Raw genomic sequence first — 20,537 nt, 5'->3', positions numbered from 1 at the left:
GCACATAGGATAGCGTCAAGCGATAGCATCCGGTTTAATAACAAATAAAAGTATTGCAGTTGATTTAATTTACGTATTGTCTGTGAAACTGATTCCGTTATGTTTCATAAGTTGCGAAACGCACACGTTGCGGTAATATTGCTATAAAAAGATAGAACGAACTGCTCTCATTTAAATTTTTTTTGTAGAGAGCCAATATTAGTCTTAGCATGCGCATATCATATATCATACGCATGTTTTAGTTTTGACTTTGTGAAATATCTATATGCTATCGGCTTTAATTTCTCGGCGCGTCATTAGGCTTCTGGCGCAGTAAACAGCGCTTGCGAAGAAGCGTGCATGTGCCGTCAATGTAGACGTTTCAGCTGTAACCATTCGCTAACGTCGCGCCTAAATATTTAAATTAGTTTATCTCTTTTAACCTGTGATAACCAACATAATTTTAAAAAAGTTTAAGCGGAAGTGCTTTCCATGCGATTCGAAGACAGACAACTATTTCGAAATTTTACCCCATGCCCAATTCATTCTGCGGAGCTAGGACAATTTTAAAGGGACTCACACCCGATTTTCAAGGAGCGTTATTTTTTTATGGCGCAACGAAAAGCTCACTCTCAGTAGTTATTGCACCTGCAGTTCGTAAACTACAATATGTGCCATCAAGTAATTGATTAAGAAGTTAATTATTAATGTTCTTAATTATTTGAGTATGTGTTCTGATTTCTCACGCAAGTAACGTCGCGCCTCTTTGAGTAATCCAGCTGAAGGAATAGAAGTATATCTGCGACAGATGACGTTTAAAAACTTCTGAAAACTTAAACATAATGACCCCGTATATTTGCATTGATAATTTCCTAGCTATTAAGCAGGAACTATTTTTCTAAAAACAACGCCCTTGTTTGCGCGTGATCAAAGGTCCTCTCCCCCCCCCCCAAAAAAAAAAAAAAAGAAAGAAAAGAAAAAGGAAAACGTACGCGAGCGCTTTAGCATAGGGATTTTAGGCCAGTAGGCGACTTTGTCTTGTCACGAAATCCAAACATAACTTCACAGTGACGCTTGAGTCAGCAGGCAGTGAATACGTGACCTTGCGGCTCCTAAGCGATACCAGTGAAAGTTTGCTTGAACAAACCTGATAGTCATTTGCTCGAACTATTTAAATCGCACTGCGGAGTTATCTAGAAGGCTTTTTTGTCAAAGGAACAACGATGCGCCTGCCTTAGGGCGTCGCCAGTTTGGTCGTAAATTGGTGCGAGAAAGTAGTCCGCCGAAGACAGGGCGATGTACGAGCAATGCAAGTAAGTTGACCTGAGCGTTCATTTTCTTGCTTTCGTGATCCTGTGATGTGACTTTCCAGCTCATTCGGGATAGGTGGTACTGTATTGTTCTGGAACTCGCCTTTAATTTTTGGAGAGAGAGAACGAATGAGGAAGAACGCGGGATAATGCGTCATGCTAGTGGCCCTCACGAAGAAGTGGACTCAATAGAATAGCGGGTGTGAAATATGAAAGTGTAGGTAGTGTGGATATCGTAAATACGCTCGCCTTTTAAAGCGAAGCTTTCGTTGCAGAGTCGAGGCACTTCTTCGTACGTATCTGGCCTCTTAACGCCCAACGCCACGGACGCGTGCTTCGACAGGCTAGCGGCACAGAACACCTTTTCTCGCGGGCAAGCCATCGCGTTCAGACGCTTGGCGCCTTTTATCCGCAGTTGCATTATACGAAACCGACGCATCAGAAACACCACGACTGTAGCAAGACACTATGGATCCCTGCTGAAAATCTAACCAACTAATATAAGTGTAATGTATTGCTAGTAACTATGTTTATACGATACCAAGCCTGTCTGTACTACACTGCAAATGACATCTTCGTGTAGCATACTACTCATTAACCAATATTTATACTTCGACAATCATACTTCATACGCAAACCCACATGGTTCATGAGCCAATCACACCAACAATGTTTTGCTTTAAGTATAGACGTCAACTGGAGTTGGGCCAGCCTGTTGTACTTTTTTTTCTCTCTTTAACTGTGCTAGAAACAGCCATTAACCAAAGCACTCTACTCTAAGCTATGACAAACTCAGTTCATGCGCTGCTAGACGCCTAAGTCTGTGAAGGTGCGCCAAGCAAGACGAACGACGTTGCATTTAAGCAATAACGTCGTTCACCGTAATTGCGAAGGCGTGCTACTTTACATGTGCTCATTAGCGTGGCAGATATTGATTCTATACGCGGTTCGTTGTCCTTCGGATCTGCATTTTGCATGCAACTGTGTCTGAGAGAGACAGAGAGAGACACACACAAAGAGAGAGAGAGAGGGATGAAGATGAAAGGCAGGGAGGTTAACCAGATATTAGTCTCCGGTTTGCTACCCTACACTGTAGTTGGGAGGTAGGGGCTAGAAAGTCGACGGAGAGGAAAAGTTAAAAAAATAAGAACAAAAAAGCACACACAGAGACACACACACACAACGGGCGTTCTAGTTAGAGACGTTCACAAAGGCCAGTAGATTGCAAGAAACGCTTCCAAGTCACTGCGGGATTATCGGCAATGAACGGGCCGATCAAGTTGCCGGCTCAGCCCATACTGAGGACCACCCCGTACCAATACCGCTTTCTAGAAGCGACGCAGCATGTAAGCTCCGCCTGCTTGCTTGCCAGTGCACCACGTCGCAATGGAATTAGCCACATTTCAGGAATTCCCGACTTAACTCCCTTGATCCGACATTAAGCATTCGAGTCCCATCAAAGCTTCGCCATTCGGACGCCATGCTTTTGTATCGACTGTGGTCGGGTGTTGCTTTTACCAAAGCCTATGCGTTCCGCACAGAGATGACCAACACCGCAATATGCGACCACTGCGGCTATGAAGAATCGATTGACCATACTTTGTGTGACTGCACGCAACTGTGAAATTCCCGGAATGCAAGCATCCCTTAAACATGCTGAAATCAAGCGCTGTCTAATACTAGCCCGCGAGAGGAACCAACTTTCATGCGCAACTTTCGTGCGCTCGAAGAAAACCGCAACGACGTGAACGACGAAATGCCAGAAATACCTTTTATGGTGCACGAAGAAAAAGAATGAGCAAATTATTGTTTTACGATACACAAAAAAATCCACTCTTACCGAGAGAAGAGGCTTAATATTGAGCCATAAAAAACACGAAAGCGATATTGATGTTCCCACACTGGCTTTCCGTGAAGTCATGGATTTCGACGCTGTCTGCTCGGCCCATAGCACCTTTTCTTTTCTTTTCTGCAGAGAAGAAATACGTTGCATTCTAATGGAGTCAAATGACCGCACCTATAGGAAGTTTTAAGAATTTTACTTAACTGCAACAGACAAAGTACGAGAAGATACACAAAGATCGTCAAGTTAAACTGACGTTCCGATGCTGGAGTTTCAATGCCAAACTAAAAAAAGAAGAAGAAAATCTGGCTATTGTTTTCCCCTGTAATAACCAATGTATTACCGCGAAGTTACCAAAGCAAAAGCTTTGAGTCTAAACTGATGAGTGCTTCTTATTGTCCATTTAAACTTCTAACTAGTGCTACATTAAGTGTCGTCATGAGTGAAGGAATCTCTCGATCTCGCAGAGGTTTCCCACCTAGCTGCTAAATTAGGGCCAGCATTCAGCAAGCAATGTGACAGCCCCCAGTAATTAACATGAACAATTTACAGTGCCCTGGAGACCGGGATACTTCAAAACTGCTTATAAATTTTAGCGTTGTAGTTGTACCTTACTGTTACTTTGGTCGCACATTTTCGTGCATCGCTGAAAACAGTCGTTTGCATTGGTTTTAGTAATATTATTTGGGAAATGTGCAAGTTTCTCGTCGACACAAGAAATAAAGAAGGAGGCGGAGGAGGAAAAACAGTATCCACGGACCGTGAGTTGTGCGGCACGTGTGAAATATATCTCACGGCATTTCCTTTATTTTTTCTCCACCTACTAAAGCCGAGAGCGTGCTTTCCTTTCCTCGTAATAAACATAAATGGCCCGCTGGCATTTTCCTCTTGTATCTTTTTAGCCGTTCACTGCAACGGCTATTATCTCGTCAATGACGGCGCGATTTCTAGCAAATCTCCTATACGCCCCAGCACATAACTTTGCCCCACGGTCCATTACCGGCTCTGTCGCCCAGGCAAGACGGAGCATTTACTTGACCATGTCAATGTTCGAAGCGAGCGCAAAATTGGCAATCAAAACACTCTCGCGTGTTGTACTGCGCTGTCGAAAGCCTTGGGCAGGAGGCGGTTATCCAAGACATGAGGAAAAACACGATAGGACTCATACCTACAAAGCTAAAGCTATGCGGAAGCGTCTACCTAATTTGACGTGCGCGTCTTCGCATTCGCGTACGCCCCGCCAACCACCAGGCTCTCGCTGCTTCCACGATCGCGAACCTGGTCTTCCCCGCTCGCCGCTAAGGTCATGTCTTGAAGGCAGTCCTCGGCTTTCTGGAAGACACCTCGCTGTCCCGCAGACTCTAGCCCATAGCAAGACCCACCATGGGGAGCCACTTTCCCCCTCTAACTCCATGCTCAGTCTTCTATCCCCTTTCTTCCCACTTCCCACTCACCACAGGCACTGAGCCGTGCTCCTATTAGAACTGCAGAAGTATGCGTTTCTTCCTCACCTCAACCTGAACCTCCATTCCTCCCGTTCTTACGCCTATCATTAAGTCCGCAATGCAGACATAGCCGTTGTCTAATGCAGAACTGCTTTAAAAGTATACTATGGAGAAAAAAAAAAAACTTGAGCTGTATTTGCAGATCATCGCCTAAATAAAGAAGTCACTGCTATCATGAGAGGAAGCTTGATAGCTAGAAAAGAAATAAAAATGAGAGACCGATTGCGACGTCGCCTTTGGCCACCCTGCCATGACCTCACGGATTCTGAGCACATCTTCTGAGACCTAAGCATATTCTATATTGGTAAAACCAGACTGCATTCTATTCCAAAATGAGCCATGGAATGAACATGCCAGGTTTGGAGAACGTTGTCTCTGCCACAATTGCCAGTATACGAAAAAAGTTCCTCATAACTTACAACGTCACAGTTACGTACCACCGCTATGGTTCAAACGCGAAACTAAAGAAAAAAGAAGAGAAGCCTTCATTTACACATCTGGTTATCGACTTGTTAGCTAGAAAACAACGATTACAGTGTTTGGGAAGAATGCGTTAAGTAATTTCCAGTCAGTGATCAACCAGCGATGGCTTCACCGTGCAGCACTCAGCAGATGGACCGACCGACAAGTCACAGTCCCAAGGGAAGGGAGCCAGGAACACCGTATCTGCAACTTGAGTGGTCGTGTGGACAGTGTGTTTGTGTGAGTTTGGGCAGTAAACGGGACTTCGACCTCACGAGGGTGTGCCAAAGGGAATGACTACCGAGATTGCTAATCGAGCACATGTTTTTTTCCCTTCCGTGGCCTGTACTTTGCCGCTATTGAGTTGTATTTCTCGCAATAAAAACCTAGTTAGCAAACCTTCTCCAACAACTATTGATTGATCGATCAGCGAGCTACATTATCAACAGATTGTTTAATCGGTGTAAATCTATCTAGCGTTTCTCCTTAGCGCTCCTTTAAGGAGCTCTTCAGTGAAAGTAAGAATGCACAGAACGTATTTTGCACCTGTTCTTCGTATTATTATTTTTTTTGTGCAAGTACTAGAGCGGCAGGCACTCGATTGCCATCTATAGTATTAGCTGTGCAGAAACGACTGTCAAGAACACTATTCTGGCTCGTTCGCTTCACCCAAAATGTGCGGCTTTGTCGTTGGGGGTCACCTTAAACATTTTATATGACACCGTATACCGTGCTTGAACGTTCAAGAGTGACACGTGAATGTTAATTCTTCGTCGTCACCATCATCATCCTTACTAGACAATAAATATTTGCTTCCTTTTTCCCCTTGTGCTGACCAGCACGCTGGAGCTTGCTAGTCCACGCAGATCCCTCAGCCATCATGAAGAGTCATAACAATTTCGCCGCATGTCATTCCTGCGTTGGTTTCCTCTCTCAAATGACCGACGTAAGCAGTCTAAGTAAACGTGGCAATGGCCACTTGTATGGCAGAGCAGACAGGCATGTATCGAAGGAGAGGCCTGCGACGCATTTACCAAACTTCTTCCTGTTCAGGCTGGCTTCTTAGACGCTACCATTTCCTTCATAAATAAAGAAGAGCTGCTTATATATACATCACGCACAATAATTGTTGCTCACATCGGGCGCAGGAGCACGGATTCGGTACATGCTGGTAAGCTACATATATATATATATATATATAGTCATATCATCAGAAGCCAACAAGCACTGACACCAAGGACAATCTGTTTAATAAGAAAGAAGATATCACACGAACTTTAGAAATATATCTGTGCGAAACCAGCAAAGCAGTGCATACCGCTGATATGATAAATGTAAAGGCCGTAAGATGAACAAGTTCAGGACAAATATTTCAATGAAACCTTGTCATTCAAGAACCTTGTTTACATTTGTGTACATATGCAACGGCCAGGGGAAAATCTCAGTGACGCTGTCCTTCGTTCCAATGTACTGCGCAGGAGCAGCTGTCACCGGTCGTGTATTGTAATTGCACCGAAATTGTAGTCGCAACAGAGATCACATAAAAAGCAGCAGTTCTGCGAAATATGCATTAGAAATGCGAAGTACAATGGAATACACAAATGCGAAGATAAAGCTTGATAAAAAGCGAAAAAGTGTCTCTGGAAACAAAGTTCACTGCATGTATACACAAAACTTCGCAACAAGATATTTAAATATACGTATAAATATCCAATAAATCTACGTATGTAATCAAAAGCCACTGTATACAGAGTGTTTCAGCTAACTTTAGCCAGTGTAAAAAAATATGCCGATGCACTCTAAGACGACGCGACCAAGTACATGTTGCTCACTTTTGTATGTAGTGTGTCACGCTATTTTTCGTATTTTGCTTAATTAGATTTTTAGTAAAGATTAATAAACCAACTTCTTAAGTAACGAAGCTAGGAAAGAAATTCTAATTATAAAATTGCAGAGCGCTTTGCAAAACGTCCGAATAAACAGTTTCTGTCTTTCTATATATATATATATATATATATATATATATATATATATATATATATATATATATATATATATATATATATATATATATATTAAGTATTAGTGTATTTCAGCTTACTGATGATGCCTGCGAAATACAAAACATCAAGTGACATGCCCGCTTGCGCGGCGTGATTGCACTGCTCCCAAACGTTTCGCGCACAGTCATAAACGCGCTTCCGCTTAAAAGGCAACAGGGCAGTGACGTAGGCGTTGGCTCTGCCATTTGAGCCAGCGATGGTTTGTTATAGCGTTAAGGAGACAAAGCGGTTATCGCTTGTGCTGCCGGAAGTAATAGGTCCGTCATTTCGCGATAGCTGTAAGCAAATTAAACATCGGTAAATAAAAAAACTCAGTTTTCAGAAGGCTGAAAATGGTAGAATAAGACTATCCTAACTGACCAGATGCAGTCTTTCACTGAATTTACATTTATTTTTCGTGCGCTTTCACAGCAAGCGCTCGAAGAGGTCACCTTCTACAGCGATACAACACTGGAATCTTCTGAGAAAGCTTGCTGTCGCTGCCTTGAGCTCCGTCTGTGAAATACTGTGGCAGTCTTCAGTTGTATTCTCCTGCAAGGCTTCTGGAGTCGTCGTTTCCGTCGTGTATACGGGATCCTTAATATAGCCCCATAAGAAAAAGTCAAGAGGGTTAAACTACGGGGTGTTACGCGTCAAAACCACTTTGAGATTAGGAGGCACGTCGTATTGGAGCGCTTCGGAATTTTCAACCATCTGGCGATTTTTAACATGCACCTAAATCTAAGTACACGGGTGTTTTCGCATTTCGCCCCCATCAAAATGCGGTCGCCGTGGCCGGAATGCGATCCCGCCACCTCGTGCTCAGCAGTCCAACACTAGAAGTCAAGAGGGTTGAGGTCGGGTGACGTTGCAGGCCACAGAACAGGCCCGTTTCTCCCTATCCATTGCCCTGAGAAGGTAACATCAAGCCATGCTCGTGCTTGACTGCAGCTGTGGGCTGGGGCCCCGTCGTGCTGATACCACATTGCGTCAAGCTGGGCTAGTGGCATGTTGCAGCAGAAGTCTTCAACCGGCCTTTTGAGGAACTCACTCTTGCCGGTCAGAGTGCTGTTGAAAAACATTGGGTCAATGACTGTGCTATCATATATTCCGCACCAAACGTTAAAAGACCACTGATATTGGTGGCGGGATATTCCTAGCCAGTGGGGATTTTGCTCACTGTGGATACTTTAGCTCACTGCTCAATGTGGGTTGTCGATATTTACTTGGCAATTTCGGGAAAAGTTCGCCTCGTCAGTCCAGAAACCTTAATGAGAAAGTCAGAATCCTATTCCTCTTGAATCAAAATCGAATTCGCAAAGTCGTGTTTCCTCTATATATCCCTTGACTCCAGGCATTGATGCAACTTCAGGTGATAAGGGTGTAGTCCAGTTGTTTTCAAAATCATCCACACAGTTGAGTAGGAGCTACTGAGCTGTGCGCTCACGCTGCGCATGCTAGCGTGTGGATTAGCTGCCATGACAGACAATACATTCGAGCGAACCTCATTATTTATGAGTGAAGCTCTCTGCCTCTTTCTTGTGAAGCTGCCGGCATGCTTCAGCGACTGGTAGGTGTTGAATATTGTCATCGAGCTCGGTGGCATACCCGGGTGACAGCTTCGAAATATTCTTGCAGCCTGCCGTCTCTGTCCGCCTGCAGCTCCTAGGGCAAGGATAATGTCTGCTTTTTCCTCGTTGGAAAAAGGCATCACGAAATTGATCGCGCTTTAACAGCCGATGCACGATAGTCTGTTTATCGCTGTCTGGAACCACCACCTATCACCACCACCACGTCTGTCAGTCGCTTTACCGAGCGCATGAGATAACGATTGCCAGCTTAAATCAAACAGCCAACGCTTGCGTCGCTGCCCTGTCACTTCTTAAGCGGCAGCGTACCTATGGCTGTTTGTGCGTGGAATGCTTGGGAGCAGTGCAATCACGATGCGCAAGCGGGCATGTCACGTTGTGTTTTTTTGTATTTCGCGGGCATCCGCAGTGAGCTGAAAAACACTAATCCTTAATGCATAGAAAGAGAGAAACTATTTATTCGGACGTTTTGCAAACCACTCTGCAACTTTCTCGTTGGAATTTTTTTCCTAGCTTCGTTGTTTCAGAAGTTACTTAATTAATCTTGGCTAATTATCTAATTAAACTTAGCACAGTAATAGTGTGACACACTGCGTACCAAAGTGAGCAACATGCATTTGGTCGCGTCGTCGTATCAGCATATTTTTAAACTCTGGCTAAAGTTAGCTAAAGTACCCTGTATAATACGTCAAACACGGCAAATAAACATGTTGCGCAATCACAGATTCACAGATCACAGAACACCCGGCGTGGTTGCTCAGTGGCTATGGTGTTGGGCTGCTGAGCACGAGATCGCGGGATTGAATCTTGGCCACGGCAGCCGCATTTCGATGGGGGCGAAATGCGAAAACACCCGTCTACTTATATTTAGGTGCACGTTAAAGAACCCCAGCTGGTCGCAATTTCCGGAGTCCTCCACTACGGCGTGCCTCATAATGAGAAAGTGGTTTGGCACGTAAAATTCCATGATTTTAGATCACAGAATCCTGAGGCCCGCCCACCCTCCTCCACTCCCCCGATGGATCGCGCGCGACGGAAGGCGGCGCGCCTCTTTGCCGCTTTTCTCCGTCGCGCACACAAGGCTGACCCACCATCCTCGGCTTACACCCCTCCCCCCCCCCCCCCCCCCTGCACATTCACTTGCACATACAGCATTCGGCGCGCACTGCCGATGTCATCACCCTTGGGCCTCATACGGAACATGACGGCGACTACAGGTATGCGCCTTGAGTGTCCATATAATTGCTATCGCAACAATATAGTAAGAGTATCCGGCAACTGAAGAGTCCTGTGGCCCATTACTTTTCGCAAAAGAAGTAACAAAATCGAACTTTCACCATGCGAGAATGTGCTGCGCCGGCAACAATGTCTTTTTTTTTCTGTATATGTGTGTGTGGGACGGGGGCATCGAAATGAAGAAACGCCAAGGAAAGCATGTTGGCCACACTCTAATGCCTACTTGGGGCGCCTAATATAGCTGCCCAAGGAATATCGAAGAAAACCTGAGACGCTTGTTCCACAGAGAACCATATGCATACTGCTCGTTATGCTACACTGGCGAAATAAAAGACTTTCCGCAGACGTTGCGATAACATCGAAATGATGGTGATGCCCTCAAGCGAACGCGTTGCAATTTGTCGAGTTCCCACAACAGTGGCGGCGAGCGGCCATTGCTTCTTTTTGTCGTCTGCTAGCCAAAAAGTGTTCAAAACTCTCCGAGGCCAAACTCCACTAGGCCAGAGAAAAACGAACGCGCACCAAAGTGCGCCGCGTGGTTGTCAGGGCAACACGTGAAAAACGCATGAGCTCTGGCTGGCTCTGGCAGTCCGCGGGTAGCGAAAACAAGAAAATTGAAAAGGCTCAATGTGTCCTCGCATATAAAAGTAAAAGTAGAAAAAAATAAATAACACAGTTACCTTTTCTGGCTTTAGCGTCTTGACATGGATGCTTTGGCGCAGGTGAAAAAAAAAATATTGATATTATTTTCTGTGGCATGATGGCACAAATGAACCATCACAACGCTTCGTCTCATTGGACCTCGCTGTGTGCTTTGTCAACTTGTCTGATAGCGTGTTGATTTGGCTTATCTCGTTGTATGGTCCGACGTGTGGCTTTAGAAAAGTCAATGCAGCTTTGGCGTCAAATGTTTATAAGATCATTTAACTCACAAAGATCCGGAATTGAAAATGTAAAGCACGACTTTAGAAATTTCAATGCACCTTTCACATAAAAAATTTATGTGATCTTTATAATCAAAAAGTTTCGGAATTGAAATCAATGCGGTCCGTAGATACCACAGCCTCTGCGAGATGCCGCGACGAGTCCGCTCGCCATCAAAGCGCCCTTAAAACTTTGTGCTCGGATGAGGATCTTGCGAGAATGTCAGCGACGCAAGACACCACCGACAAGTCCAGCGGGATTATTGCAGCCGATCGAGCCTCCTTTTCGACCATTTCAGCAGATCGGAATGGATTTGTTGGGACCCTTTCCGACGTCAACTTTCGGAAATAAGTGGATCGTGTTTCGACTGACTAGTTCACCCGCTTCACAGAAGCGAAAGCCCTGCCGGTCAATGTCAATATACCAAGTCTTTTACATAAGAATGTTCCCGACTTTCTCTTAGATGGGAAAATAAATTTTCATAAGTCCGTTCAATGTCCTGCGGCTTAATGTAGCTTAGTTTATGCAGCTACGAATCAAGAGTTGAACACATTGGCGTTACCGTTATATCATTACATTGACAATATTATTGAACCAGATATCCACTAAATATATAGAAAGCCAGTGAAGAAATTAAGAAAAATTAGGAGTGTCGGCAGAGCTACATCTTTTAATGGAATTGAATACGAATTCACTTGGGCTTGTTGCTACTCATAACGTCGCAGCAATAGCGTATCAACTTGAGACAGGGAGAGTGGAAGCACTTATGTTGTCTTGCCTCCTCTGTCCCTGTTTCAAGCTCGTGCTGTTGATCCGACATGAATACGAATATTTCAGAAAACCCGACATTCGAATAGCGAATCAAATACCGGATTTCTTTAATTTCTTAACAATGTGAATTATCGAGGTTGCTTGGAGTCCCTCTGGCAGAAAAACAATGGTTTAATGGCATTATCTCATTTATACGTACTATTCAGTCACGTAGAGGTCAAGTCAGCTGAGAAACTTGTAAATGACATATATACAACTTAAAGTGATCGTATCTGGTGTTCCATGACACGGGTAAAGAAGAGACAAAAGGTTACAATATCCCCGCAAAGAAGTGTTGTTTTTCGTTGAAGAAGGAAGATAACTGTAGTACTACAGCACCGCACATCGTTTTAAAGGAATACAAACATGGCGAGATTGGCCAAACAATAATTGCTGGGCCTAAAATGAAACAACGAATTCATTGGGTGAACAAGGCGAGGCACGCTTAATTTAACGACTCGAAACTGTTGCGCAGAAGCGACCTGCTCAATATGTTCATTCCACAACTGTTTCCTCTGCGTAGCTACCGCGGATCCTTAGCAGCGATATTATTTGGATGTCTCCATGTACATTGGTCTTTTTCCGTGTAGACTGCAACAACTCTTGTTATCCTTGATAGTATTTGGGAGAAATGAATACTCGATAACGTTGAATCGTGACATTTCAATTGAACATGAATCGCACAAATGGAGAATCCGATTCGGATTCGTAATTTTGACTAGTCCCACACCCCTACAAAAAATATATATATCAAGAAAAAAACAAAAAAGAAATGTCCGGGCGGAAATGCGCCAAATTTCGAGAAAATACACAACGAAAGCGCTGAATCCTAACTATTGCAGTTATGGTCCAGTACCTCTACAGAACTGCCGTCTAAGCATGTGTGTAACTTGTCTTTAAGCAAAGGTAAATTTACAAGTGGTAAAATAGACATGAGGTCAGTTTTTAACGGAAACGTTTTCGTCGTTGATAGATCACGGATTCTTCGTGGCTGATGTATCCCAGATTTTTGTGGTACTACCAGTTAACACTGCAAGGGACGCGAATGTTGCCGGTGAATAAATGAGCAGAAGGTGCAGACGGCTCAAGTGGCCGTGACGAGAAGAATGCGTCTAGCAACAGTACATTCATATCAACGAGCTTGAACAGATGAATACGAGGCACACTCAAAGTCACGAACACTTTGCACGGAACGAAGGAGGAAGGCGGAGATTGTTCGGCTCCGTAATGGGGAAACGGCGAGAGCTGCATCTAAAAGCAAGCAGTAATTCATACTGCTGGCAGGAGGAGAAGAGCATGGGCCGGAAAATGCCCGAGAAGACATCATTCAAGAGCGTCTCCAGAAGAGGAAAGTCAGGAAGGAGTAAATGATTGACGGTGCGAAGTGGAAGGAAGTCATCAAAAAAAAGAAGAAACTCTCTGTGCAGGAACGAGGCCTAGCTGGCTGAAGATGGATTATCTAACACCATCTGCTGCTTCGGCAGAAATGCCAGGTTTAGGAATGCATGTTTCAGAACGTCCACGAGAAGTTGCCTTGCGCCAGTATAAGTGGCAACACCGGAGATAGCGCGAACAATCTCGCGGGAGCACTCCGGGAGTATGCCTTGGCAGTCCTGTTCGCCCACGACATGGAACCATTAGTTAAAGCCAGACGAAAGGCAAACTTCAGCAGCGGCGACCAGACAAGGCGAATGCGGAATTTCTGCAAAATCGCGGGGCATTCCGGTGGTTTGTTGTTCTGGTTAACCGAGAGCCCGATGTTGTCCCGTTATACGTGCTCATACTATTCACGGAGACTGGCGTTCTTCCTTACAATTTCCAAACCTTAATCTGGATTCATGACTTGCGGTCGCATTAGGCATTTCTGCCAGGTGTTCTGTGTCAAAGAACCGGCGTACACAGTTTGTCGGTTTTCTGACGTCAGTGGTGACGCCGTTGTTGTCCTTGAGTCGTGCATGGAGGTTCGCGAGCGAACGCCGTCGTCCTGCTTCATCGGCTCAGCGATCCTTTCAAAGCGTCAGCATCCAGGTGGAACTCGAACCTGTCGAACAAATCAATCATTCTTCCCACTAGGCAGCTGATCGAAAAGTGACAAGCGCGAAACGGAGGATTCTAGTTTGTTTCCAAAAGCTGGCATGGACAAGGATTTCCCCGCGATTCAGTCGATGACAACGAGATTGCGAAAACTGGCAGAACAAATGAAGCGGGTGTGGACATCTTCGCTCGCGTCTCTAGAAGACGCGCCTAAGCCTGGAAAGATGCGGCCAAAAGCGTCATTTTCCTAACTTGCCGAGGCATGCAACTGAAGGCAATGAGAAGCTGAACGAAAAACGCCGACGCTGCCCTCGAAGTAATTATTTTCTTCAGCAAGTAACGCAGGCACGCCAGCGAAGTCAAGGCCTGAGTTTCGTAAGGATAATTACCTCCGATTCTATGTATCCATTCCACTGAATAACCAAAACCGGTAGCAATGGGGGGCATGGCTTCGTAAGAGCCTATAACCAAGGGCAAATAGTATAGAAAATGAAATGAACCGCCGAAAAAATCCCGTTACGTGCAACTTGCCTGTAACGGGATTTACGGAGCCGAACGATCTTCGCCTTCCTTCTTCGTTCTGTGCCAAACTTTCGTGACTTTGAGTGTGCCTCGTATTCATTCGTTTCAAATTACTTGGCGAAGTCGCATGAACAAAGAAATTTGTTAGAAATTTTTGCTAAAAATAAAACGTGCTAGCATAATCACTTTTCGCCGCGGGGCAGCCACATGTATAAAATGATCGCATTGGTATATTCAAACATACCAGAGTGGTCGCGCGTCATCCCTCTGACTTGTAACGAGTTTGTAGGCGTTCGCATTTCTCTACAGAGCGCGGGTATGGTGCACTACGATGCAAAGAAAACGTTATGTGTGCTTTGGTTGCTGGGTTGAGAGAAAATACTAGTTACTAGCGGAAACCACAATGGCGCCATGGGAACACAGTATTCGGCCCGGTACCTTGGATCTATAGCGGTTGCTGTGTTAGTGCTCTTTCTTTGTTTTGTGCACGGGCCCGCCACCGTTCTAGCTTTCTAGCGAGATCTTATGGACACCGCTCAATAAAATTTATCATGTCAAGATTGATAATTTGCGAGAGCGGGCAGCCAGCGCGCGTTCTTGTGTTTGTGTGTGCGCGTGCGTGACAGAGAGAGAGAAGAGGGAGAGCCGGGCACCTCATCCGTACTTCCTATATGAAGGTAGCTGTTACGTATGCAGACATCACCTCGTCTTCGTATCACACGAGCGCGCGATTGTTCTCCTACTTGGGCTGCTCGTATAGAAATCAACGCATCCCACGTATGCGTATGCGCAAATAAACCTTTACACGCTGCTGGTCAGATGGACCAAAAATGTATTTATCGACACCTAGCTCTACTTTCGATGTAAGCGGATGAGCCGCGCTGCAAATAGGTGGCGTAGGGCAAAGCAGGCGCTTTTTTTTTTTCGCATCTCTCATGAGATCCTTTTGTCCGTGCTGTGACAGCACCTTTTTTTTTTTTTTCATATAACCCCACAAAACTTCCAGTCATGCATTTTGACAGTAATGTTAGCTAAGAAAACATGTGTATTCTGGTATTTTGTTCCATAGTTTACTATAGGCACATTTATTTATTTATTTATTTATTTATTTATTTATTTTTTTGCTTATGATACCCTTAGACCCGAGGAATTGCTAAGTGGAGTGGTTGTGAACAATTACGAAACGGTTACACGAGTGCCCTAGGTTACAATATATAAAACGAACAATAATTGCTGCTGATTGTACAATGTTAGATGAAGCACTAACTAGAGTGAACATAAAATCAGGTAAGACATAACTAAAAACCAAGCTAGGTTGGGTGAGCACAACTAGCTGCTATTTGTACAATGCTAGCTGATGCTTGTTTAAAGGCATTGTTTATCAGTGATAGGCACAATGTCCACAGGGAGGTGGTTTTCATCCTAGAGATGTGCGCGGCAGAAATGATTGCAAAACTTTGTTTGGCTTAACATAAGGCCTACCATTACATGAAAAAGAGACCTGTTGAGAAACTAGATCATTTCGTAGTACAGGATAATGGTGGAACTTGTGAAATACAGGTTAAGCGGAGTTATTTTGCGCCGTGACACTAATAACGGCAAGTTGAGGTTAATTATCATAATGCTTATGCTTAGTGTTCTATTGTGCTTAGAAAGGAAGAAACGAACAATAATATTTTGAATAAGTTCAAGACCAGTAGTTAGATTAGCTTGAGATGAATCGCAAACTGCCGAAGTATATTCTAATTTTGGCCGTATTAGTGTCGTATAGAGCAGTATCTTTAGAGTGGATGGAACGGAATGAAAATTTCGGCTCGAGTGAGCTGCCTTCCGGTTAGCATTGTTTATTATGTAATCGGTATAAACAGCCCAGGACAGTTTAGTCGCAATGTAAACGGCAAAGTACTTGTAGTTGCCAACAGATTCAAGAGAGCTGTTATTCATGCAATATCTAGGTAAGGCATTAGTCGCTGGAGACATTCTCGTTACTTTGCATTTGATAGTGTTAAGTTTCATTAAACATTTGTTACACCAGCTAAAAATGGTATTAAGAGCGCAGTGCAGTGTGATTGCACTGCGCTCATCAGGGTTGATTATATCACGTAAATAACGGGCAAATAGATGAATATTGGAGGATATTGCTGAAGGAAGATCGTTAAAATAAATAACAAACGAAAGAAGACCTGTACCGAACATTCTGCTACACTTGAATACGCTTTAGCGAAACAAGAGCGACGACCATTATCAATGACGAGGTGTTGAAGATTGGTTAAGAAGCATTCGATCCATTTCAGGAGGTAACAGTCTAGATTGAGAAGGCTCAGTTTGTACAGCTTGTGACAAACTTTATCAACTGCTTTAGAGAAATCAATTCAGTCGGCAATGAAGACTTGCCTAAACTGATGCCCAAGTATGAAGGCCCTTGCCGCATCGTCGAGTGCACGTCTCGCGTGAACTGTGTTATCGAAGCAGTCGCACCGTCTCCGGAGCTGCGCCGTCGGGGACGCCATATCGTTCACGTGCGGTGCCTCAAGACGTACTACGACTCACTCATTGTGGTGAGCTCTTAGGTCCCCAGGACAGCTCCCTTTTAGTTCCCGGGAGTAATTGTAGCGAAGACGACGAACACTGGCCTATCATCATCACCAGCGCTATAGGTACGGGTTCGCCGCTCGTGCTAGGACTCTGTTCTGTTCTACCGCCGCGTCAGCCGATTTCAATTCTCAGTCAATAAAAAATCCTAGCACATTGAACTTTCTGCTTAAAGAAGCTTAGTTGTGTTTCAGGTGAATATATTCTACGGAAGCCATGCTGTGCTGAGGAGAAAAATGAACCGGTATCGATATAATTAACAAGCTTGCTACATATCATGTGCTCAAGTGCTATACATATCATGTGCTCATATCATGTATCATTTTGCAACAGACACTGTTAAGAGCGCTAGATCTATGTTCAGCAGGAGAAGATTTAGTACCTGGCTTGTGGATTGGAACTACCTTCCTGAGTTTTCATTGTGTCCATGATTTCTTAGAAAAATTTGGCTAATATAACCGAAGTGTAAGTAGAGGCTTTTTTTAATAAAGAATAGTGCTTATAGAATCGTAACCGGGGATGACTGATATTTTAAATACTCAATGAGCAGGCCAATTCCAGATGTATCGATAACGGTGAGATTCATGGTTAAATATTTACGTTTACTTATAAGGGGTTAATAGGGGTTAGATGAGGACGTGATTTTTTTTTTTGTTGAAGTCTGCGTTACAAACAGTATGTTCTTGATGCGTTCAGATATGAGGAACGTGCCCCATGCGTCGAGCACATGTATCTGACTCTCTAGTTGTACTTAGCAGTAAAATTCGTTTGTCAAGCATTCTAACTCTACAGCAAAGCTGGTGCCAGCTTGAGAGATCTACGCATTTTTCGGCTATTGTAGCTGGTGGTATTCCAGAGGGCTTAGCCGGAAGCCCTTTGGGACCTGCGTGTGTCAACATGTGGATTTGCTCGCGGTGCTGTCAGAATTCAACTAGATATTTTATTCCTCAGGAGATACCGTAAGCCCAAGCGGAGAACAAGCATGGAGATCGTGATCACAAAGCTCCACTACATCCCGTATTTCGGCGCCTTCGTTGGCGTGGTTGGTATTGTCACGAGCTACGCCATAGCCGTCAGCAAAGGCGACGTTGATCCGTGGCTACCGTACATCAGGTGAGTGCTTTTTCTTGTTCATCATTATCATCATTATCATCATCATCATCATGGTGACTATACTATTTATGCCCAGTGCAGGATGAAGGCATCTCTCAGTGATCTTCAATCACCCCTGGCTTGCGCCAGCTGACACCTTCTTGTGCCTTGAAAATTTTCTGATTCCATCGCACCATCTAATTCTCCGTCGTCGTCGAGTGCGCTTACCTTCCCTTGGCAGCCATTTTGTAACCCTAACAGACCACTAACTATCTGCTCTACGCATTGCACGGCCTGCCCAGCTCTATTTCTTCTTCTTAGTGCCAGCTGGAAAATCGGCTGCTCCTTCATTACTTTCTTATCCACACGGCTGTCTTCCTCTCTGTTGAGGTTACGCCTAACCTTTCTCGCGTTCGTTGCGAGGTCCTTACCTCAATCATTGTTAACCTCCAAGTTTCTCCCGCATATGCTAGTACCGGTAGAATGTTATGATTGTACACTTGTTGTCTTAATAAAATCCGACTATCTTAACATAGACACATGTATACTTACTTTTTCAGCGTCAATTCGCTGGGAATCGTCACTGCACGAGAAGAAAATATATACGTCTCTGAAAAATGGAGCTTGTCTAAGTCCTTGTTCGTACGCAGTGGAACTGAATTCACCCTCTGACAGCCTTTCAGTGCTAAAATAATCTACATATGCTGTGTCACGTGGGCGTAGTGCTACGATTGCAGATGCTTTTGAATATTAGTCGGGGTGGATATAGAAGCGGCGACTCATGCCGAGACTATTAACAAAATAAAATGACTCCGACATCACTTTGGAAGTAGATGCACCATGATGTAGAATTTCGACCGAAACCACAATTTCCTAGCATCTGACAATGTGGAGGTTGTTGGTTCAAATAGTCACAGCCTCGTAAAGTTTGATGAGGTGCAATGGCGCTTTGTGTCACAGGGTATATTTGAGGTATGCGTTCGAATTAGTAAAAGATGGCGGGGTGGACGGAGGTTATCGTGAATTTTAGTGCAATTGGAAACCATCAGCTGCACCATAAAAGAGGCGTCAGTGAAAAGACTCATACAAGAATACCTCACCGCATGTAACCTAGAAAAGACAGGAGTAACGAATTCCACGTGAACACATTTGAGTATCAATTTGTCCTTTGATTAGTGGACATTATTGCGGAACAAGCACTCGAATATACAGTTTTCTACACGCAATACAAATAATTTGGTGTATGTTGGCTGTTGGTTGTGGTGTATGTCGGTTGGTTGCACTATGACTGCACGCGTACACAATAATCTTTCTTTCAAGACCCTTTTCTGTCTCATCTCAGGTTTACTTCTAATCATTAATCGTTTCATGACAATGTTGCTTCTGAGGATGTAAATAGCGCACCTACCTCCAATAATGTCTGTCGGCCAAATAGGAATCAGTAAGTAACTTAGAAAAATAATTAGCTGCTGCTGATTGGCCACGCGAACTGCACGAACAAGGTCCCCGTGTCGCGTGTTTGGGACCTCTCCGCCTGTTATTTCGGACCACATGGTCGCCTGCTTCCATACGGATCGACGCACTTCCAATTCAATTTCAATTCACTGTATTCCATGTTATAACCACATGAAGGCGCGAGAGAAAAAAAGTTTCTTGAAGGGAAGTTTGACGCACTCTGACACACGGTACATGATGGCCATTAGACAAAATGGAGTGCTCACAATAACGCAACGCTTGTGGCAAACATCGCTTACCAGCGAAAAGATTCGCAGTTTTGCCCTTAGATGCCTGAGAAATGGAATCCTGAATACCTTGCTAAATATCAGCGTTCTGTCAGCACAGGCAACGCGCCGACAGGAATTCTTCAGCCTGCTACGCGTTGGCACGTAGTCTCGGGCCGCGCGGAGAACGACAAAAACACAGCTCAGTCGAAAATATTCAGCGAAACGCGAAGCGTGGGACGCGTCTTGGGACCGGGCTGGTGAACGCTTCCTAGAACGGCTGGCCAGCCGGCAAACAGATTCAGATACAAAGTGGGCGGCCTTGATGCGACGCGATGCAAATAGATGGCTGCTAAGAAGCGTGAATGCCACTCGAGCCACAGAGGGCTCGTGGGAAGCATTATAAATATATATATATATAACTGCCACTTTCCTCAGACCAGCGATTGCATATGTTTTCGCCTGTGAACGTACCTGTCGGGGACACGGCAGTTCAAACACGTTATTTCTTTTTCTAGTGTGCCCGCATGGAAGCTGCGGTGCGATGGTATCAACATCGACAACAGGGAAGGCAGTTACCAAGCGGCATTTTACCGGGTTTGCGAAGCTTTTCCTAACATATATAAGAACGAATATAGACATATCGCCGCAGTCGTGGCTCTCCGCATTTAGACAAACTAAGAGTAATTTAATTAAAGGTAGGGGTTTTACGGGCCAAGACTACGACCTGATTATGAGGCGCACCGTAGATGGGGGACTCCGGATTAATTCTGACCAGCTGGTGGTCTTTAACGCGCATCAAAGTCACGGTACACGAGCTTCTTTTTGCGTGCGTGTGTTTTTTTTGTTTTGTTTTTTTTTTTGCACCAGATCTGC

General features: G+C 44.5%; 1 protein-coding gene across 3 annotated transcripts in view; it reads left to right on the top strand.

Annotated features, from left to right (window-relative positions):
• The window catches only part of LOC126537548 (DNA damage-regulated autophagy modulator protein 1-like), a 78,206-nt gene that overhangs the window by 11,218 nt on the left and 46,451 nt on the right, over window positions 1–20,537 (top strand). For all 3 annotated transcript variants that reach the window (XM_050184653.3, XM_055074356.2, XM_050184652.3), the window contains one exon: window positions 17,800–17,961. In XM_050184653.3, the coding sequence (XP_050040610.1) occupies window positions 17,831–17,961 (131 nt within the window). In that variant the 5' untranslated portion in view covers window positions 17,800–17,830. The remainder of the gene's footprint in view (window positions 1–17,799; window positions 17,962–20,537) is intronic.

This window comes from Dermacentor andersoni, chromosome 4, assembly GCF_023375885.2.
Source record: "Dermacentor andersoni chromosome 4, qqDerAnde1_hic_scaffold, whole genome shotgun sequence".
In the NCBI taxonomy this organism is placed as follows: Eukaryota; Metazoa; Arthropoda; class Arachnida; order Ixodida; family Ixodidae; genus Dermacentor; species Dermacentor andersoni.
Note: the sequence above shows the minus strand (reverse complement) of the source record. Positions and strands in the feature narration are given on the sequence as shown.